At 47.2% G+C, this 23,505-nt stretch overlaps 1 protein-coding gene across 1 annotated transcript; it reads left to right on the top strand.

The window, feature by feature from the left end:
- The first annotated feature begins 12,459 nt into the window (after window positions 1-12,459).
- RASL11A (RAS like family 11 member A) lies at window positions 12,460-15,321 on the top strand. The gene is made up of 4 exons (XM_045017055.1): window positions 12,460-12,755; window positions 13,278-13,334; window positions 13,456-13,535; window positions 14,477-15,321. Exons 1-4 carry the CDS (start codon window positions 12,632-12,634, stop codon window positions 14,927-14,929), a joined length of 714 nt encoding a protein of 237 aa, XP_044872990.1. The 5' UTR covers window positions 12,460-12,631; the 3' UTR covers window positions 14,930-15,321.
- The last annotated feature ends 8,184 nt before the right edge of the window (window positions 15,322-23,505 follow it).

Genomic DNA, 23,505 nt, shown 5'->3' with positions numbered 1-23,505 from the left:
TTATGAACTCGTGACCACAGAAAACCCTTTCTGTGGGGTTTGACAGTTCATTCACCAGCCAGAGCCTTTACTGAAGTCAGGGTGATCTCTGGTAAGCTTATAGATTCTTTTATTGTTTTTAATACATTTTCTCTTTAATGCTTTCATAGAATCATAGAATCTCAGGGTTGGAAGGGACCTCAGGAGGTCATCTAGTCCAACCCCCTGCTCAAAGCAGGACCAAACCCAACTAAATCATCCCAGCCAGGGCTTTGTCAAGCTTGACCTTAAAAACCTCTGAGGAAGGAGATTCCACTACCTCCCTAGGTAACCCATTCCAGTTCTTCACCACCCTACTAGTGAAAAAGTTTTTCCTAATATCCAGCCTAAACCTCCCCCTCTGCAACTTGAGACCATTACTCCTTGTTCTGTCATCTTCTACCACTGAGAACAGTCTAGATCCATCCTCTTTGGAACCCCCTTTCAGGTAGTTGAAAGCAGCTATCAAATCCCCCCTCATTCTTCTCTTCTGCAGACTAAACAATCCCAGTTCCCTCAGCCTCTCCTCATAAGTCATGTGCTCCAGCCCCCTAATCATTTTTGTTGCCCTCCGCTAGACTCTCTCCAATTTATCCACATCCTTCTTGTAGTGTGGGGCCCAAAACTGGACACAGTACTCCAAATGAGGCCTCACCAGTGCTGAGTAGAGGGGAATGATCACATCCCTCGATCTGCTGGAAATGCCCCTACTTATACAACCCAAAATGCCATTAGCCTTCTTGGCAACAAGGGCACACTGTTGACTCATATTCAGCTTTTCGTCCACCGTAACCCCTAGGTCCTTTTCTGCAGAACTGCTGCCCAGCCATTCGGTCCCTAGTCTGTAGCAGTGCATGGGATTCTTCCGTCCTAAGTGCAGGACTCTGCACTTGTCCTTGTTGACCCTCATCATATTTCTTTTGGCCCAATCCTCTAATTTGTCTAGGTCCCTCTGTATCCTAGCCCTACCCTCCAGCGTATCAACCACTCCTCCCAGTTTAGTGTCATCTGCAAACTTGCTAAGGGTGCAGTCCACACCATCCTCCAGATCGTTAATGAAGATATTGAACAAAACTGGCCCCAGCACCGACCCTTGGGGCACTCCACTTGATACCGGCTGCCAACTAGACATGGAACCATTGATCACTACCCGTTGAGCCCGACCATCTAGCCAGTTTTCTATCCACCTTAGCGTCCATTCATCCAGCCCATACTTCTTTAACTTGCTGGCAAGAATACTGTGGGAGACTGTATCAAAAGCTTTGCTAAAGTCCAGAAATAGTACATCCACTGCTTTCCCCTCATCCACAGAACCGGTTATCTCGTCATAGAAGGCAATTAGGTTAGTCAGGCATGACTTGCCCTTGGTGAATCCATGCTGACTGTTCCTGATCACTTTCCCCTCCTTTAAGTGGTTCAGGATTGATTCCTTGAGGACCTGTTCCATGATTTTTCCAGGGACTGAGGTGAGACTGACTGGCCTGTAGTTCCCTGGATCTTCCTTCTTCCCTTTTTTAAAGATGGGCACTACATTAGCTTTTTTCCAGTCATCCGGGACCTCCCCCGATCGCCATGATATTTCAAAGATAATGGCCAATGGCTCTGCAATCTCATCAGCCAACTCCTTTAGCACCCTCGGGTGCAGCGCATCCGGCCCCATGGACTTGTGCTCGTCCAGCTTTCCTAAATAGCCCCAAACTACTTCTTTCTCCACAGAGAGCTGGTCACCTCCTCCCCATACCGTGCTGCAGAGTGCAGCTGTCTGGGAGCTGACCTTGTCTGTGAAGACCTTGACTTTCTTCCTGTTGCTAACATACCTAAAGAAACCCTTCTTGTTACTCCTAACATCTCCGGCTAGCTGCAACTCCAAGTGTGATTTGGCCTTCCTGATTTCACACCTGCATGCCTGAACAATACTTTTATACTCCTCCCTGGTTATTTGTCCAATCTTCCACTTCTTGTAAGCTGTTCTTTTGTGTTTAAGACAAGCAAGGATTTCACTGTTAAGCCAAGCTGGTCGCCTGCCATATTTACTTTTCTTCCTACACATCGGGATGGTTTGTTCCTGCAACCTCAATAAGGTTTCTTTGAAATACAGCCAGCTTTCCTCGACTCCTTTCCCCGTCATGTTATTCTCCCAGGGGACCTTGCCCATCAGTTCCCTGAGGGAACATCCATAGGTGCTGGAAGTAGGAGTCCTGGGTGTGCTGCCACCCCCTGGCTTGAAGAGGTTTCCATCATATGAGGGCGATCACTCGTTACCGAGTATGATCATCTTCAATGGGAGTTATGGATCCTCAGGTGGCTAATAAGGTCAATCCTTGAACCAAATGTTCTATTACAATGAGGGCAGATGTTTTCAGGCTCAGCAGGAGGCTGTTGACCATGATTGGAAGCCAGTCTCCTTCCTCCTGCGCTTCTTGTCCTCTTCAGCTTGTCGTCAAGCAAGTTCAAAATGCAGGGGACCATCATGTAGGACTTCACTCCATCTTAAGCGATCCTGGGCAAGTGCCTCTCAAGTGTCAATGTCAATATTACACTTTTTAAAGTTGTCTTTCAGCAAGTCCTTATAACGCCTCCGCTGTCCATCCACGTTACAGTACCCTTCTTTCAGCTGAGAGAATAGGACCTGTTTTGGGAGGTGATGGTCTGGCATCCGGACAACGTGACCAGTCCAGTGGAATTGCTGATGGAGTATCATTGTCTCGATACTGGTGGTATTTGCCTCTTTCAGAACACTAATATTGGTGTGCCTGTCTTCCCATTTGATCTTCAGAATCTTACAAAGGCAGCGTTGATGGTGCCTCTCAAGGACTTTCAAGTGGTGTCTATAGGTTATCCAGGTTTCAGACCCATACAACAGTGTTGGGAGAATAATGGCTTGATAAACAAGAAGCTTGGTGTCTGTTCAAATGTCGTGATCTTCAAAAACCCTGTGCCATAAACGAGAAAAAGCTACACTGGCACAGCTCAGGCAATGTTGAATTTCTGAATCAATATCTGCCTTGGATGAAAGATGACTTCCAAGGTAGAGGAAATGATCAACATTGTCCAGTGCCATTCCATTGATTTTGATAGATGGGACATGTAATACCTCATTTGGAGAGGGCTGATAGAGCACTTTAGTCTTTTTGATATTAAGAGTGAAACCAAGACGTGTGTAAGCATTGGCAAACACATTCAAGATAGTTTGAAGATCTTTCTCAGAGTGGGCAAAGACTGTGTTGTCATCAGCATACTGAAGTTCCACAATAGATGTTGTGGAGATCCTTACTCTTGGCTTTCAGCCTGCTAAGCCTGAACAGCTTTCCATCCATTCTGTAAATGAATAAACTTCCCAGCACCTAAGTTAAGAATGACGGCAATAAATACTGCAAACGTGGTTGGAGCAATGATACAAACAGGAATCAAATAGGGCTGTATTTTGAAAGGTTCACTCTGGGAGCTAGTGCTGCTCAGAACAGTTGCTTTCATGTTATCATGAAGCAATTTTAGGACATTGATGTATTTATCAGGACATTCAATCTTAGAAAGTACAGTCTAGACAGCACGGCGGTTCACTGAATCAAAGGCTTTAGTTAGATCAATAAAAGCCATGTACAGTTGTTGGTTTTGCTCCCGACACATTTCTTGCAGTTGCCATGCTATGAAGATCATATCCACAGTTCCACGACATGGTCGGAAACCACTCTGTAATTCCGGTAAAATGTCTTCTGACAAGGGCAAAAGGTGGGATGCAAGGATCCGCACCAGAACTTTGCCTGCAATGGTTAGGAGGGAGATACCACGATAATTTCCACAATCCACTTTTTCTGGTTTGGTAGCCTATGGTTTCCTCACAAGCAATCATGATTACTGCTTTCAACTGGCTCCAATGTTCCTCAATTTCTTCTGGAAACTCTGATGGGAACTTTTCTTCTAAGACTGCTTGGAAGTGGTCACGCTTAACAGGGTCCTTCAAATCTTGAACCTTCAACTTGCGCCTGACCTGCTTCTTTTGCAGCCTCCATTTGGGAGCGATCTTAATTTTCATTGTGGATCAAATAAGGCGATGATCAGTCCAACAGTCATCAGCACTTGTCATTGCTCTTGTGAGAAGGACGTCACTATGATCTCGGGCACAAACTATGACGTAGTCGAGAAGATGCCAGTGTTTTGACCGTGGGTGTCTCCAAGATGTTTTGAACTTTTCCTTTTGTCGGAAAAGAGTGTTCGTAATAATAAGTTCATGTTCAGCATACTTGGTCAGGAGCAGAATTCCATTTGAATTGCTTTTGCCAACTCCTTCTTTCCCGATTGTTCCTTTCCACAGGTCTGAGTCTCATCCACCACGTGCATTGAAATCTCTCAGAAGGATGATCTTGTCTTCTGTAGGGGTCTCCAATAAAATGGTTTCCAACTGAGAATAAAAATCTTCCTTCAGGTTCTCTTCGAGATCCAGTGTTGATGCATAAGCGCTCACAATAGTTGCCTGTTGATTTTTGGTGTGCCTCAATTGGAGTGTCATAAACCACTCATTGATGCCAATTGGTACCTTGTAATGGTGGAGAGGTTTGCGTGTCTCAATGACCCCGAGAGCAATGCTGCCTGAAGTCATGTACTCCCTTAGGGCTACCCATGGCAGAACAGTCAAGGGTGAGGTTCCAGACAAAGTGTGATCCAAGAAGTCTCTAACGGCAGAGCAGAAGGAGGATAACTGCACAATGGAGGAGAAACTGTTGTGTAATGTTACAACGGCTGTGAAGGTGGATGAAAGCTGCAGCAGACAGAGGAACTCCAATTGTCATGGTGTCAAGTATCAGAGGGGTAGCCATGTTAGTCTGGATCTGTAAAAAGCAACAAAGAGTCCTGTGGCACCTTATAGACTAACAGATGTATTGGAGCATAAGCTTTCGTGGGTGAATACCCACTTCATCAGACGCATTTAAGGGAAATTTCCAGAGGCAGGTATAAATATGCATGAAGGACTGAGGTTATAACAGGGACTCGCAGTAGTGCCGCGTGAAACTTAAGGAGCTCAGGCAAGCCTACCAAAGAACCAGAGAGGCAAACAGCTGCTCTGGGTCAGAGCCCCAGACATGCTGCTTCTATGATGAGCTGCATGCCATTCTAGGGGGTGCCCCTACACCCCCACCCCTGTGCATCCCTTTTCCCCGGGCTACCTTGCAGTTATCCCCCCAATTTGTGTGACGAATTAATAAAGAATGCATGAATTTGAAACAACAATGATTTTATTGCCTCTGCAAACAGAGATCAAAGGTGGGAGGGAAGGACGGTTGGCTTACAGGGAAGTAGAGTTAACCAAGGGGGCGGGTTTTCATCAAGGAGAAACAAACAGAATTTTCACACCGAAGCCTGGCCAGTCATGAAAATGGTTTTCAAAGCTTCTCTGATGCGTAGTGTGCCCTGCTGTGCTCTTCTAACCACCCTGGTGTATGGCTGCGCGTAATCAGCGGCCAGGCGATTTGCCTCAACCTCTCAGCCCGCCATAAACATCTCCCCCTTACTCTCACAGATATTGTGGAGCACACAGCAAGCGGTAATAACAATGGGAATATTGGTTTCGCTGAGGTCTAACAAAGTCAGTAAACTGCACCAGCTAGCTTTTAAACATCCAGAGGCACATTGTGCCACCATTGTGAACTTGCTCAGCCTATAGTTGAACTGCTCCTTACTATTGTCCAGGCTTCATGAGCCATGGGAACAAGGGCTAGGCTGGGGTAGGTGCGACCGCGCGGTGCTGCCGACTGGGAGAGTAGCCTGAGGCAGAAGCCTCCAGCTGGCATGATATTCCAGGCAGGACTGAATCTCCATTAGACGAAACTTAAAGAAGAGAATGATCTGGAGTCATTCCCATTTTTGTCCAGGCTCCTCCGACCAACCTCACTGAGGCTGGCCAGGAGCACCCATGTCTGCCCAGGCACCTCTGACCAACCTAACCAAGGTTGGCCAGGAGCATCCACAGGATGACAACAACGGTTAGCAGTCGTATTGCACCATCTGCCGTCCGCAACTCAAGGCAAGGGGATGCTGCTGTGTAGCACTGCAGTACCACGTCTAGGGTGACAAGATGAGAGGAAGAAAATATCGGGACACATTGGGGGGGCTGTCGGTGGAGCAAAAAAAAAACCAAAAAAAATGGAGTGCGAAATATTGGGACAAATTGCCTAAATATCAGGACATCTGGTCACCCTAACCGCGTCTGCCAGCAGCATCCAGGAGACATACGGTGACAGTGAGCTGAGCGGGCTCCATGCTTGCTGGTAACCCAGGAAAAAGGCAAGAAACTATTTTTTGCCGTTGCTTTCACGGAGGGAGGGAAGGAGAGGGGCCTGACGACATGTACCCAGAACCACCCGTGACAATGTTTTTGCCCCATCAGGCACTGGGAGCTCAACCCAGAATTTCAATGGGCGGCGGAGACTGCGGGAAATGTGGGATAGGTACCACAGTGCAACGCTCCGAACGTCGACACTAGCCTCGGTACTGTGGACGCACACCGCTGACTTAATGTGCTTAGTGGGGACACACACAATCCACTATCAAATCGTTTTCTAAAAAATCGACTTCTATTAAATTGACCTAATTTTGTAGTGTAGATATACTCAAACACACAAACTTAAAGGGATACTATCAACTTGATTTTTTAAATTTACTACTTTTTAAAAAATCATGTTCTGACAGACCACCTTCTAACAGTTTAGTTCTACATGTCAGCTTTTGCTGGTTTGTGTCATACTCCTTAATGTTAAAAAATATATATTCACCCTTTTATGAATTCTTTAAGGCCTGGATCAGCAAACTCTCACCTGCTGGCAGATAAGAACATGTATAAGTAATTTCATTGAAGCCAGTGCAACTACTCACATGAATAAAAATGAGCATGTGCACAATTGCTTACAGGACTGGGGCTTGAGTGTGGCAGTAATTCTGTTATCTATTTATTTCATTTTTAATATTTGCCTCACTTTTTAAAAAGTCTAGATTAAACCTGTTTTTTTTCTAAGCACTTTCAAATTCCATCCAGATGAACCTTAATTAATGTGAGCCTGGATTTCCAATATTGATTATTGAATGATGTATCTGGATATGAAAAATAAAAGTATTACTAAATGATAAAAGAAAAGCAAAATAAATTCTGTTTATAACTTTATATAAAAAATGAAAAAATACAGTATATGATTTACTCCCAATTACTAAAATAAAGCATGTATCACAATAGAGTAAGGCGTTTGACACTGTCCTACTTTACATTCTCATAAGCAAACTAGGGAAATATGGTCTAGATTGGCAGTTCTCAACTGCAGGTAGTGAGCCCTTTCAGGGGGGCCACAAGGCCCCACAGCTGAAACTCCAAACCCCAGCATCCCACCGCGGGGCTGAAGCTGAAAGTGGCGTGGGGTTGACCTGCTGGACCCTGGTGTTTTTACAGCACGCTGGGAGGGCAGGGGGGGCTCAGAAAAAAAAAAGGGTTGAGAAGCCCTGGTCTACATGAAATTACTATAAGGTGGGTGCACAACCAGGGGCGGCTCTAGGCATTTTGCCACCCCAAGCAGGGGCTTGCCTGCGGGAGGTCCGCCGAAGCCGCGGGACCAGCAGACCCTCAGCAGGCAAGCCGCCGAAGGCAGCCTGCCTGCTGCCCTCGCAGCGCCGGCAGAGCGCCCCCCGCGGCTTGCCGCCCCAAGCACGCGCTTGGCGTGCTGGGGCCGGGAGCCGCCCCTGTGCACAACTGTATTCAAAGAGTAATCATCAATGATTCACTGTTAAACTGGAAGAGTGTATCTACTGGGATCCCCCAGGGGTCAGTACTATTCAGTATTTTCAATAATAACTTGGATAATGGAGTTGAGAGTGTGCTTATAGAATTTGCAGAGGACACAAAGCTGGGAAGAGTTGCAAGCACTTCAGAGGACAGGATTAGAATTCAACATGACCTTGACAAATTGGAGACTTGGTCTGAATTCAACAAAACAAAATTCAATAAGGACAAATACAAATACTTAGGAAGCAAAAAATCAAGTGCACAATACAAAATGGGGAATAACTGGCTTGGTGGTAGTACTGCTGAAAGGTTCAGAGGGATATAATGGATCTCACTGAATACAAGTCAAACAATGTGATACAGTTGTGAAAAAGGCTAAAATCATTCTGAGGTGCTGTAAAAGACTGGGGCCTCCTACAACATTCTCTTCCAGCTGGACCCAGGCTACTGCCTGCAGAGCCAGCTCCATCCCTTGGGCCCTCTCACAGAATCCAGGGAAGGTAGTTTCCAGTCAGATTAATTGCTGTGGGTTTTATTTAAAATCTTCATAACAGAAATCAGAATCAACACTTCACAACCTCTCCACACAGTCTGTATAGGTTAAGTCCCTTTCTCCCAAGTCTGTCCCTCACCCCACAAGCTCATCAACCCAAAAGCTCTTACCTCAGAGCCCTTTTTGTGATTTTCCCCAGTTTCCCTTCTGTTTCTTGGAGCTGCTCCTCCCAGAATTTGCTCCAGGCTCTAGCAGGTATTACAGCCTCCTCTTCTATATCCTGCTCCTCCTTTTCTAAGGATCAGCCAGTTAAGGTGCCAGTCTGTTCCCACGTGCAGTGGGCGAGGCTAATTAGCCAGCCAGGCAGCTGCAGGCCGCAGACCCCAGATAAACATATTCAAAATGTTTATTAAAGCTAATGTTAAAAGAATTATATAATACATAGGTTGAGAAAAGAGTGTCAGGATATAGTGCTTAGATTACCCACAAATACAAAGTTTATTTTTAAAGTAATAAGATATATATAGTAAATAATCAGCAATAATCGAAATTTAGGTGAATTAATTTAATAATAGTTTAGATATCTAGCTTCCATGCATTTGGGTATATTACTCATGAAAAAAGTTATACAGAGAGTTGGTGGCGGAAAGCAAAATATATCAATGAGTGAAGATTGTCCCTCGGTAATTGAGAATTTAGGGTAGGTTGTCCATTTAGAGAAAAAAAAAAACAGTCCATCAGAAAAGTATTTGAGTTACTTTCCTGACTGCTCTTCTCATCAGCACTCTGGTTCATCCCTCCTGGTATTGCTGTCTGGTGATGTGTTCTATGTAGATGTCCCTTGACCACCTGATGGCATCTGACACCATGAGTTGCCGCATCAACCAAGTGTATCATTGACCGACTCCACATTCTCTCAGCACTCGTTCATTACCGGGGTCCCATGCGCACAGGGCTCCGACGATCAGCGTGTGAGATTGGACCTCGTAGCCCCTAGCTCTCAGGGTGTCAGCCAGAGGGGCATATTTCTCCAGTTCTCGAGACTGGGCATCATGGAAAGCCGGAGTCCTGTTTTCAAAGGGCACTGTGATGTCCACCATGATGATCTTCTTCCAGTCCTCGTTGGTGATGACAATGTCTGGTCGCAGTTGGCTGTCGTTTCCAGGGATGGCGGAGTTCATGGCTATCTTCCCCACAGGTGGCGGGATGGCCAGGGCTGTCCCTAGCTATTTTGGTGCCCTACACAGCCCCTGCCCTGTGGGGGGGAGCGGTGGGGGGCTGGCCCCAGGCCTCCATGGGGGACGGGGGGAAGGGGGGCTGGCCACTTCAGTGGAGTGACCCGGCCCCAGCCTGCTCCGCTCCCCTGGCTCCCAGGCTTGGGGGGAGGGGGGAACTGCCCCCCAGCACTCGCCGGCGGCGCAGCTGGGAGCCCGGGAAGCAGAGCAGGCTGGGGCCGGGTCGCTCTTCTTACTGGTGAGTGCAGGCCCGACCGCTTCTGGAGTCCTCAGAGGAGTGGTGGCGGGGCTGGGGCAGGGAAGAGGTGAGGCAGGGTGGAGAAAGGGCGGGGACTCTGGGGAGGAGCCGGAGCTGCATACTTTGCGTATGCATATGGTAAGGATGGCCCTCGGGATGTCTCTGCCCAGGCAATCTTGGATAGCATTGTGCCACAGCTGCCAGGCTCTGGAATGGGGCTTGCAGCTACACAGGATGTGGGGTAATATCTCATTGGCATAGCTGCACTTCCTGCATCACTTGTCCTGATTCCTGTGGGAATGTGCAGTGTGGTAGGTAAGACGCATGGGAGGTCATTGTCTAGCTCTGCTTGGCACTGGTGAGGCCTCAGGTGGAATATTGTGTCCAGTTCAAAGTGCCACACTTTAGGAAAAATATGGACAAATTGGAGAGTGCTGGAAGAAGAGCAACAAAATGATTGGTTTAGAAAACCTGACCCACCAGCAGGGCCGGCTTTAGGCCAATTCAACCAATTCCCCCGAATCGGGCCCCGCGCCTAAGAGGGCCCCGCACCCAAGCCCTGCCAGTGCGCTGTACCGGGGTGGCCCAGCTTCCCCAGGGGGCAATTTAAAGGGCCTGGGGCTCCCAGCAGGGACTGGAGCCTCAGGCCCTTTAAATTGCCACCAGAGCCCCACTGCTGGAGCCCTGGGGGCTATTTAAAAAGTCTGGGGCTCCTGCTGCTTCTACTGCCCCAGCCCTTTAAATATCCCCCGGAACCCCGCCGCTTCCCCAGGGCTCCCGTGGCTATTTAAAGGGTCGGGGTGGTAGAAGCAGGGGAGCCCCAGGCCCTTTAAATAGCCCCCGAGCTCCGGGCTGCTGCTGCTACCCTGGTGGGGGAGGGAGGAGGAGGCGGCACTTACCGTACAGGGTGGGCTGTACCCCCTGTACCCACACCCCCTGCCTGCACCCAGCCCCTGCCTGCAGCCAGCCCTGCACTCCCAGCCCTGCCTGCAGCCAGCCCCTGCCCGCACCAGCCCCTGCCTGAAGCCAGCCAGTCCCGCATTCCTCTGTCTCCAGGCCTGCCAACCCTTGCCGCACCCCCCTGTGGCCCTGCCTGAAACCAGCCAGCCCACCCCACATCCCCCTGTCTCCAGCCAGCCCCACACCCCTTGCCCTACTTGCAGCCAGACCCTATCTCCAGCCAGTCCCTGCCCTGCCTCCAGCCAGCCCCATGTCCACTGGTGCCCTGCAGTTCCCAGGGCAGTAACCCTGCACACCTGCTTCAATGAGAGGGGCAGGGAACAGCTGGGACCCACACATGTGCACACCCTAGGGTGACCAGACAGCAAGTGTGAAAAATTGGAACAGGGGTGGGGGGTAGTAGGATCCTACATAAGAAAAAGAACGCCAAATCGGGCCTGTCCCTATAAAATCGAGACATCTGGTCACCCTAGCACACCTCCAGGGAGTGGCAGGGACCCACACATGTGAAACAGAGCTCATTTCTAGTTCAGGCCCATCTTTTTAAAAAAGAACTTTAGGTAGGGTTAACACATCCGTATTTTCCCGGACATGTCCAGCTTTTTGGTTTTTAAATCACCATCTGGGAGGAATTTTTAAAAATACGGACGTATGGTAACCCTATTGGTACAAAAAATACATACTGTGGCACATCCCTTAAAGCAGGGCACATTCCTTAAAGCAGAACTTTTTACAGGGAACCGGTTGCTAAGAAATGAAAGGCTTTTTTTTACGTTTTTTTTTTTTTAGTCATCCCTGCCGGGGCCCCGCCGAAAATGTTCGAATTGGGCCCCGCACTTCCTAAAGCCGGCCCTGCCCACCAGGAAAGGTTAAAAAAAATGGGGATGTTTAGTCTTGAGAAAAGAAGATGGGGGACCTGATAGTCTTCAAATATGTTCAGGGCTGTTAGAAAGGGGAGGTGATCAATTATTCTTCATAGCCCCTGAAGGCAGGACAAGATGGAATTGGCTTAGTCCGCAGCAAGGGAGACGGAGGGTGGATATTAGGGGAAAAAATTCTAATTAATAGTGTTGTTAAGCTCTGCAATAGGCTTCCAAAGGAGGCTATGGAGTCCCCAGCATCCAGGTTTTTTTAAGCACAGATTGGACCAGCACCTGTCAGGGATGATCTCTAGGTTTACTTGGTCCCGCCACAGCGCAGGGGGCTGGACTTGAGGACCTTTGAGGTCCCTTCCAGCCTTATATGTCTAGGGCGCTAAGTGTCTTTCTAGCAGTATAAGCAAAGGAACATTTACCCCCCCCTTCCCCCTGCAAACTCGCACGTGAGCAGCCCCGGCAGTCAGGGGGCGGCGGGTGGCTAAGCTGGCAGAAGAGTTTGCAGGAGCCGGGCTTTAACCGGCTCACCTTTTGCTGGTGCACTTTCCCCGCTGGGGCCAATGGGTCACCACCAGCCCCCCGACCAGCGGCCCCGGGCAGCAGGCGCCTGAACACAAAGGCGCGCAACCCCGGACAGCTGCGCCCCACGCAAGCGGGGCGCCACCTCAGCACCCGCCGGGGCAGGGGCAGGGGCAGAGGCAGGGCCCCCGCCGCTGCAGCCGGCCGGTGGCGCGCGCGCTGTGTGCGCACACCCCGCCATGTGCGTACGTAGCGACGGCCGCCGGGCTCAGCCTCCCCAGCGCTGGGGCCGGGCTACAAGGGGAGGAGGCGGCTCCCAGCGGGTGCCGGGATCCCTTTAAAAGCTCGCGCTGCAGCGGCGCTCAGGCAGCGGCACCGCAGCTGCAGTAACACCTCCACCGCCATCTCCTGCAGCGGCGGCGGCAGCAGCTGCTCTTCTGCCGCCCTGCCGCCCGCGGGGCTCCCTCCGCGGTGTCGGTATTTGTGGGGCACACGCTGCTGTTCCCAGCCCGGATCTACCCCTCCCTTTCCATGCGCCCGCCGACCATGTCCGCTAACTTCCTGCTCGCGCCCATCCTGGAGTGCCCCTCGGACTTCTTCCAGAGCCGGGACATCAAGCTGGCGGTGCTGGGGGCCGGCAGCGTGGGCAAAAGCGGTGAGTTCAGCCGGGCGCGCCGCTGCCTGCCGAGGCGCGGGGGCTGGGAGCCGCGATCGGGGGCCGTCGCTGGGGCTGGGAGCGAGAGGCAGCTGGGCTCCGTCGCACGTGGAGAGATCCCGGGGGCGAGGGAAGGAATGTTCCTGAAAACGGAGGGATGTTGGCTGAGTCTGTCTGGGTTGTTTGTGGACTTGGCACTTGGTCGGGAGAGAAGTGCCGAAGTCAGGGATGCGTCTTGCCGTAGCTGGAGAATTCCTTCACAGCCACAGAGTTTTTCCCGTAGCCAGGCAGACCAAGCCTGTTGTCCAATTCTTGTTCATTTGATTAGCTCTGACCTAGCTGTACACCTCTCCAATCCAAATATGACTGATTTTTAAAATTTATTTATTTTAAGGCTCTTTCTGCATTAACATCCATTGATAAACCTGTAAATGTACATGCCTGAGAGTGCCAGAGGGTTAGAGCATGATTGTACTGTGTTTTGCCATGCCACTATTAATAAAAGCATCTGGTTCTTTTCAGCTATGATTGTTCGATTCCTAACAAAGAGGTTTATTGGAGACTATGAACCCAATACAGGTGAGGATTTATTTTTTTTTAATGCCTGTTTTCAGAATCTACATACTAGCTACCACGTTTCTTTAAAATTTCTTCCCCCTGCCCCAAAGCAACAGTTTTCATTATCTTATTTATTTCTCAGGAAACTTGTATTCAAGACTTATTCATGTAGAGGGAGACCAAGTTTCCATACAGATCCAAGACACACCAGGATGTATTCAGGTACAGAAATGCTTCTGAGCTAGCAAGGGGAGACTTGATCCATACTCCACTGAAAGTCAGTAGAAATGCAGTCTTTTTCCTAATCATTAGAACCATTCATGCATCGCTGCCTACAGTTATTTTATGACTAATAGCTGTGATTAAAGGTACATTAGCAAACATTTCCATAAATAGAATGGATTTAAGCCTGTACAAAATAATCTGTAATGGCTGTTTGGAATGCAGTTATAGCAAACTTACTTATGTTGAAAGTTTATTAACAGACAGTTTAAAAATCAAATTTTATTTAAAATACTACATTTAAGACATACTAGAATGTGCATGATAATGTACTTAGGCTGCTAGTAGAACATGACTAAAACCAGATTCCCCCCCACCCTGGCAGATTTATTAAATATGCTAGAGTGGCTTGCTTGAAAAATGTGTTATAGTGATTTGTTGTCTAAGTACTAAGCTAAATGTACAACAACTAAATCATTTGATTTTAATTTAAAATGATTCAAGATGAAACATTAGTTTTCACAATTATGTTCTTTGTCTGCGTTAAGCAGTTATGCTCTATCAGTGAGGCCTGGCCTATGCGGGAGGGAATCAATCTAAGTGGACGCTCCCCCATCGACTCTGTCTGCGCTTCTCACTCCTGTGGAATACCAGAGTTGACAGGAGAGTGCTCAGCAGTCAATTTATCACTTCTAGACTAGATAGATGTTGCCCATTGATCCTGCAGGTAATGTAGACAAGTCCTTACTAAAGACTCAAAAGTTGAACCATTCCTTAAATAGCCAGACCTGCCTCCTAATTAATAGGAATCAAGTTCATTAGATTGTACAGTGTGGTCAGATGTCATTGCTTTATTGATCTTTTTGAAAATAGTACAATTTAAGCTTCATCTTTCCATTATTTAACTTCCAATCATTCAACTTCCAATCATTCCTTTACAGGTGCAAGAAGGCTTTGTACAGATGTTGGACTCTCTTTCCAGGTGTATGAAGTGGGCAGAGGGCTTTCTCTTGGTCTATTCTATCACAGACTACAGTAGCTATCAGTCTATTCGTCCTCTCTATCAGCACATACGCAAAGTCCATCCAGACTCTAAAATACCCATCCTTATTGTGGGAAACAAAGGGGATCTCCTCCATGCGAGGCAAGTACAGACCAATGAGGGGATACAGCTGGCTAATGAACTGGGCACTGTGTTTTTAGAAATCTCCACTAGTGAAAACTACCATGGGGTGTGTGATGTTTTTCAGTATCTTTGCAAGGAGGTTAGCAAACTACACCACAGCATCTGTGGAGACAAAAGGAGATCGTCCATCATCCCTCGACCCAAGTCTCCCAACATGCAAGATCTAAAGAGACGTTTCAAACAGGCATTATCTTCCAAAGTCAAATAAACCCCAACACTGAGTCATGTGCAACTAAATGGACTTATTTTTATAAACTGTGAATTTCAAAAAAATATTTATTTTTGTACTCATGCCACTAATGGGGGGGGGGGGGGGAGTATACAATTTTTTTTCTTTTGTAAGAACTACTGTGCTGTAACAAACTGGATTTCACTAGTGATTAGAGAAAGGGATTGAGCCAGGAGCCGTGGGTTCTAGTCCTGTTTTGGACAGTGACTAGCTGTTTAACCTAGGCTACGTTGCTGTGTCAGTGCCTCCATTTCCCTGTCTGTAAAATGGGGAGGATAACATCACACCTTTTTTGTCAAATGCTGTGAGATCCTTGGCTGACTAGCTTTACATGTGTAGAAAGTACTATTAAAGGTGAAATGATAAAACTCTTTGGTTGCAATAGTCCTGTTTGTAACAGAACATTTAGCAGGCTTTCCCTCCTTCATCGCTGACCAATTGGAATCTGAGAGTGTACCCAGGATTTGGGTTATTTTGCCTGCATCTGTAGAAAGGCACCAAGTCCTTTTGGCTAACTTGGCATTTTTGTTATACTGTGCTGTTCACAATATGCATTATATTATACAAGCATTACCACATACCTTGCACTAGGAGATCACTGGTGTATATCCTCTGCCTTAAAGTAATCACTTGTGTGTATCCATGTATTTTCAGCAGAGATGAATGTTTCCTTGCAAGTCACAAAGTGCTGGTTTTTGGAGGTTCTGTGAAGGTCACAAGTGGGAGGCATTGCTGTCATACTGCTCTTTGAGTAGTATAGCAGTAGATCTACTGAGAACAAAATTGATTGACATACATTCTATTTATAGAGAAGTGGTTGTATTTAAAGGAATGACTTGTTGGTTTTTTTTCCCTCCAAGGCTTTTTTCACAGGTATGCAAAAGCAGTAGATTTGTGGCAATTTATCTAGTGTAAACTATGCTATATCAGAATGGTTGTAATAACTTTAAGAGTTACTATAACATGAAATATGGTCTTAGTTAATGGAACATGCCTCTAAAGCAAGCCATCAGCTATACTCTCCCAGCCATATATGTATATAAAATGCTCACTCAGGCATAACTTCTGGTAGGCTTCAATAGAAGTTATAGCTAGTAGTGGAACTGGGACCAAAGATTATTACGCAGGTGGGTGGTTGTTTGTTTTTTGTCCCCCCCCCCCCCCCATCTTCTCCTTGCTATTTTTACAATATTTTACTTTCACAACCTATCCTCTGCTGGTGCTACAATGAAATCTATAATTCTGTCCATCACCCATTGTTATGGCATCAGACTTATCAGTTTTAACAATATGCTTCCTCCCCACACCCACTAGCCTTGATTTATAGATGGAAATCCTATTGACATCAGTGGAATTGCACATGTAGATTTGGGGTAGAGTAAAGACTACAGCATTAAGAGGAGATGCTCTGCAAAGGAATGCCATTTTTAAAATCCCACAGGGCCCAAATCCTGCAGCCTTTACTCAGGGATGAATTTATCCACCATATACTCCTTGAACCCCTTTGGCAACTGCACCACTGTTTTTTCCCTTTTATGGTCTAAAAAAAAGCCCCCTCTCCCAGGGTTCTGGTTCCGTAGCCATCAGCTCTCTTAGGCAGAGACATGCATCTCTGTCCTCTGCTGCTTGCAGTGTGTTCAGGCTGCACAGTTCCCTATCTACATTGTGTGAATTCCCCAGCAAGTCAGACTGCCTAAGCAGGCCTGCTTTGTGTGTGTGTGGTTTTTTTTTCCTCAGAGGCTGTGAACAGTGTAACTACCCACAGTTATAGAGGCACTGAACAGCTTTTCCTAAGCAAGCACATTTATTCCTAAGGTTCAAGCATATAGAGAAACTCTATTAAAACAAGAACCATGCATGCTAATAAGCTTATCTGAAATCACCCCAACTCCAGCAAGGGCTCTGGTAGGAGTCAGTGCTTCAAAACCCAGCACAGGGGGTTTTGTGTGGTTACAAGTTTATAATGCCTTGGTTGAGAAGAAGCACATCTGTGAGTCACTCCTTTACACCCTTTGGGCTTCTGATCTTGTCCTCATGTAACAGGCAATCAACAGACAATGGTTCCCTCCTCAGGGTGAGGCTTCAAAAAGCAGAGTTCTTGCATAAGAGAGGGGCTATGTCTGTATACATCTCCCCCAAGATTGTTCCTGGGAAACCCACTTAACTACAGTATCCGAGGGGTAGCTGTGTTAGTCTGTATCCACAGAAACAATAAGGAGTCTGGTGGCACCTTAAAGACTAACCGATTTATTTGGGCATAAGCTTTCATGGGTAAAAAAACCCACTTCAGTCACTCTGCTTAACCGATTTATTTGGGCATAGTCTTTAAGGTGCCACCAGACTCCTCACCAGTTAACTACATTCATTGTTGTCTGGCACATTGTTTCAAATAGCCCACTGAAGTTCATAACACATCCCAGGGTTTACATTAGTCATGTCTCCCCCCTGCCCCCACCTCCCAGAGACATATAAAATAGTACGTAAACATTTGCATTTTTAATAGAATAAACTCCTAGTAAGCTTAATTCAATAAAGTTTGTCAAGGAACGTGTCACAGGGGCATTCAGAGAACATTTAAAAAAAAATAATCAAGGCTGGCTTTGGCCTCAGTGCTTGCTAAATGTCTATTCCTGCGAATGAAATAGCTTCAATTGAGTTAAAAAGAAGCAGGAGCAGGCCCTATGGCAGTCTACCTCTCCCACATACTTCATTGAAATCCTGAACTAGGATTGAAAATTGGGCACAAATACCTTTGGTTAATTAGCAGCTATAGAAAGGCCCTATAAAAAACCTGACAAAAATAAATGCTACCTGATGACATGCATATGAAAGACTTCCCCAAAATGGAAGTCCCTTATTAAGGTATATTATAAGTGTCTACTGTTGTGTGTTTGTAAATAGTTTTAGTGCAATGAAAGACAAACTACAAATATAGATATAGTTCAGAGGAAAAGGTTGTAGTAAGAGTGTTGTTGTTGAAGACCTTTGACTTTATTTTTGGAAACACAACTGAACCCCACTGTGGTATATTAGATTTGATTTGTGAAATTCTCTTCCCACTCCCACCTCACAAAGTTTAACTAAATAAGTTGTTTCTTGTGGCACCTTAGAGAGTCTCTAAGGTGCAACAAGGACTCCTTGTTGTTTTTGCTGATACAGACTAACACAGCTACCCCTCTGAAACAAGTTGCTTCTGTTATTCAGTTTGTACGTATGCATCAAACAAAAAAATGACAGACAATGTGTCTAGGACATTTCTAACTTGTTGGAATCATTCAGTGAGCTGTATTTACATGGAACAAAACTGTTAGAACTAAGCCACTTACAACTAGTATGTAAAGTACTGAGTAAAACAAATTAGAACCTTTAAAGAAACATATCAGACAGTTTTAAACAGGCATGACCTCAGATTCTGGATTGACTGCAAGACAAAGGAGATGTATTCTCAGCCAGAGAAAGACAGAAAGACATTTCTGAATTGATTATGATTGATCTGAAAATTATATCCATTTGGGTCACTGTAATGGGTTCGACTCACCCCTGCAGCGCCTCCTGCTGGTTGCTCTGGGGAATTAGCTCAATCCAGCGTTCGGAGCACCCCCTGCAGGCCGGTGATCCACCTGTCTTCTCCTGGCCCCGTGTCCCTCCCAGGACCCCGGTGCCCCTTTTACTGGCTCTCCCCTTCCCAGGGGAACCCCCACCCTACTATCCCCACTTTGCCTCAGTAGTGGCTACTGCCCAGTCTCTATCTAGCCCCCATTCGCTGGGGCAGACTGCAGTAGCCAGTACTCATCATCGGCAAAGGGGGTTTGGACCTGCTGCTTTGGCCTACCCCTAGGTTGCCCCCTGCAACCCCCAGTACCTTTTGCCCTATGCTAGGCCACAGCCTGGGGTTTTCTAGGCTGGATCTTCCCTAGCTCCTCAGCCTTTCCCCAGCCCTGCTTCACCCTAGGTACCTTGTCTCAGTTCCCTGCAGCTAGGCCCATCTCCCTCTAGAAACAGAGAGAGATTGACTGGGCTCCTGGCTCATAGCCTTTTATAGGGGCCAACTGTGGCCTGATTGGGGTGTGGCCCAGCTGTAGCCACTTCCCCAATCAGCCAAGCCAAAAGCCCCTTCCCAGGGCTGTTTTAAAGCCCCAAAGGGCAGGAGCGGGTAGCCACCCTGCTACAGTCACTAATTAATAATAATAATGTGGCGAACAGTGGAGGCTAACAGAGGGAGTTTACCTGGGATCTGTTGGAGAGGAGGTACACTAAGTGCTGCATTAGGGGGGCTGTGTTGGTGAGTATCTGAGTGTCTGTTGTGGGGACAGTTTGTCAGTTTGACCATGTGCTTGATTGTTTGAAAAGTGTGAATTGGGAGTGCTTTGTTCCAGGTGGGCCTTGAGTGGGCCTGATAGTTATAAAAAGGCAGTCAGCAGCGAACCACGGAGGCTAACAGAAGGAGTTCACCTTGGGAGCATGCACGAAGGCTTTCATCTTGCAGGCTTCTCTGAGTAGTTACTGCAACAGCTGAGGAAGCTCTTAGAAGGAAAGAAATATGGATGATGAGCGTTCAGCTGTTGTTACCTGCAAAGGATGTGCCATGTTTGTCTTTCTTCCACAGGACAGAAGCAACTTTGTCTGTATGAAGTGCAAACTGGTCTCCATATTGGAAGAGAAAGTTTGAGGTCTGGAGAAACAAGTATCGACCCTGCGTTGCATAAGAGAAAATGAAGATTTCCTGGACAGATGTCAAGATATGCTTCTACGGGCACAACATTCTGAAGAATCAGAGCAGGCTGCACAGCGGGGACAGAAGGATGGTGAAGAAATTTGGCAGCATGTGACCTCCAGAAGAAGAAAAAGGAGCATCCATGTACCAGCAATGCAGATACAGGTGAGCAACCGTTTTTGTGTTCTCTCCACATGTACTAATGCGGAGAGTGGACTAGATGATACATCTGAGAGAAGGGAGCAGAAGGAGACTCCACTGACTGGAAGGCATGAGATGCACTGTCCTAGGGATAGAGGTTCCATGACCACTGCTCCCAAGAGAAGGAGGAAGGTGGTGGTGGTTGGGGACTCCCTCCTCAGGGGGACTTAATTATCTATCTGCCGCCCCAACTGGGAAAACCGAGAGGTCTTCTGCTTGCCAGAAGCTAGGATTCACGATGTGATAGAGAGACTGCCGAGACTCATCAAGCCCTTGGATCGCTACCCCTTCCTACTTCTCCACGTGGGCACCAATGATACTGCCAAGAATGACCTTGAATGGATCACTGCAGACTACATGGCTCTGGGAAGAAGGATAAAGGAGTTTGAGGCACAAGTGGTATTCTTGTCCATCCTCCCTGTGGAAGGAAAAGGCCTGGGTAGAGACCGTCGAATCGTGGAAGTCAATGAATGTCTACGCAGGTGATGTCGGAGAGAAGGCTTTGGATTCTTTGACCATGGGATGGTGTTTCAAGAAGGAGGAATGCTAGGCAGAGATGGGCTCCACCTAATGAAGAGAGGGAAGAGCATCTTTGCAAGCAGGCTAACCTAGTAAGGAGGGCTTTAAACTAGGTTCACCGGGGGAAGGAAACCAAAGCCCTGAGGTAAGTGGGGAAATGGGATACCGGAGGAAACACAAGGAGGAGGGTGCAAGAGGGGAGGACTCTTGTCTCCTACTGAGAAAGCAGGACGATCAGTGAGTTATCTTAAGTGCCTTTACACAAATGCAAGAAACCTGGGAAACAAGCAGGGAGAACTGAAGTCTTGGCACAGTCAAGGAATTATGATGTGATTGGAATAACAGAGACTTGGTGGGATAACTCACATGACTGGAGCACTGTCATGGATGGATATAAACTGTTCAGGAAGGACAAGCAGGGCAGAAAAGGTGGGGGAGTTGCACTGTATGTAAGAGAGCAGTATAACTGCTCAGAGCTCCGGTATGAAACTGCAGAAAAACCTGAGAGTCTCTGTATTAAGTTTAGAAGTGTGAGCAACAAGGATGATGTCATGGTGGGAGTCTGCTATAGACCACCAGACCAGGGGGATGAGGTGGATGAGGCTTCCTTCCGGCAACTAACAGAAGTTACTAGATCACAGGCCCTGGTTCTTATGGGAGACAACAATCACCCTGATATCTGCTGGGAGAGCAATACAGCAATGTACAGACAATCCAGGAAGTTTTTGGAAAGTGTAGGGGACAATTTCCTGGTGCAAGTGCTGGAGGAACCAACTAGGGGCAGAGCTCTTTTTGACCTGCTGCTCAAAAACCGGGAAGAATTAGTAGGGGAAGCAAAAGTGGATGGGAACCTGGGAGGCAGTGACCATGAGATGGTCTAGTTCAGGATCCTGACACAAGGAAGAGAGGAGAGCAGCAGAATATGGACCCTGGACTTCAGAAAAGCAGACTTTGACTCTCTCAGGGAACTGATGGGCAGGATCCCTTGGGAGAATAACATGAGGGGGAAAGGAGTCCAGGAGAGCTGGCTGTATTTTAAAGAATCCTTATTGAGGTTGCAGGAACAAACTATCCTGATGTGTAGAAAGAATAGTTAATATGGCAGGCAACCAGCTTGGCTTAACAGTGAAATCCTTGCTGATCTTAAACACAAAAAAGAAGCTTACAAGAAGTGGAAGATTAGACAAATGACCAGGGAGGAGTATAAAAATATTGCTCAGGCATGCAGGAGTGAAATCAGGAAGGCCAAATCACACTTGGAGTTGCAGCTAGCAAGGGATGTTAAGAGTAACAAGAAGGGTTTCTTCAAGTATGTTAGCAACAAGAAGAAAGTCAAGGAAAGTGTGGGACCCTTACTGAATGAGGGAGGCAACCTAGTGACAGAGGATGTGGAAAAAGCTAATGTACTCAATGCTTTTTTTGTCTCTGTCTTCATGAACAAGGTCAGCTCCCAGACTACTCCACTGGGCAGCACAGCATGGGGAGGAGGTGACCAGCCCTCTGTGGAGAAAGAAGTGGTTCAGGGACAATTTAGAAAAGCTGGATGAGCACAAGTCCATGGGGCCAGATGCACTGCATCTGAGGGTGCTAAAGGAGTTGGTGGAAGTGATTGCACAACCATTGGCCATTATCTTTGAAAACTCATGGTGATTGGGGGAAGTCCCAGATGACTGGAAAAAGGCTAATGTACTGCCCATCTTTAAAAAAGGGAAGGAGGAGGATCTGGGGAGCTACAGGCCAGTCAGCCTCACCTCAGTCCCTGGAAAAATCATGGAGCAGGTCCTCAAGGAATCAATTCTGAAGCACTTAGAGGAGAGAAAAGTGATCGGGAACAGTCAGAATGGATTCACCAAGGGCAAGTCATGCCTGACTAACCTAATTGCCTTCTATGAGGAGATAACTGGGTCTGTGGATGAGGGGAAAGCAGTGGATGTGTTATTCCTTGACTTTAGCAAAGCTTTTGATACGGTCTCCCACAGTATTCTTGCTGGCAAGTTAAAGTATGGGCTGGATGAATGGCCTATAAGGTGGATAGAAAGCTGGCTAAATCGTTGGGCTCAGCGGGTAGTGATCAATGGCTCCATGTCTAGTTGGCAGCCGGTATTAAGCGGAGTGCCCCAAGGGTCGGTGCTGGAGCTGGTTTTGTTCAATATCTTCATTAATGATCTGGAGAATGGTGTGGACTGCACCATCAGCAAATTTGCAGATGATACTAAACTGGGAGGAGTGGTAGGTACGCTGGAGGGTAGGGATAGCAAACAGAGGGACCTAGACAAATTAGAGGATTGGGCCAAAAGAAATCTGATGAGGTTCAACAAGGACAAGTGCAGAGTCCTGCACTTAGGACGGAAGAATCCCATGCACTGCTACAGACTAGGGACCAAATGGCTAGGCAGCAGTTCTGCAGAAGAGGACCTAGGGTTGACAGTGAGTTGACAGTGTGCGCTTGTTGCCAAGAAGGCTAATGGTATTTTGGGCTGTATAAGTAGGGGCTTTGCCAGCAGATAGAGGGACATGATCATTCCCCTCTATTTGACATTGATGAGGCCTCATCTGGAGTATTGTGTCCAGTTTTGGGCCCCACACTACAAGAAGGATGTTGAAAAATTGGAAAGAGTCCAGCTGAGGGCAACAAAAATGATTAGGGGGCTGGAGCACATGATTTATGAGGAGAGGCTGAGAGAACTGGGATTGTTTAGTCTGCAGAAGAGAAGAATGAGGGGGGATTTGATAGCTCCTTCAACGACATGAAAGCGGGTTCCAAAGAGGATGGATCTAGACTGTTCTCAGTGGTGGTAGATGACAGAACAAGGAGTAATGGTCTCAAGTTGCAGTGCGGGAGGTTTAGGTTGGATATTAGGAAAAACTTTTTCTCTAGGAGGGTGGTGAAGCGCTGGAATGGGTTACCTAGGGAGGTGGTGGAATCTCCTTCCTTAGAGGTTTTTAAGGTCAGGCTTGACAAATCCCTGGCTGGGATGATTTAGTTGGGGATTGGTCCTGCTTTGAGCAGAGGGTTGGACTAGATGACCTCCTGAGGTCCCTTCCAACCCTGATATTCTGTCATTCTACCTAGCTCTTCTAAAGTGCTTTAAGCTCTACTGATGGAAAGCTATATAAGTAG

The sequence above is a fragment of the Mauremys mutica genome, chromosome 1 (genome assembly GCF_020497125.1).
Source record: "Mauremys mutica isolate MM-2020 ecotype Southern chromosome 1, ASM2049712v1, whole genome shotgun sequence".
NCBI classification, from domain to species: domain Eukaryota; kingdom Metazoa; phylum Chordata; order Testudines; family Geoemydidae; genus Mauremys; species Mauremys mutica.
Note: the sequence above shows the minus strand (reverse complement) of the source record. Positions and strands in the feature narration are given on the sequence as shown.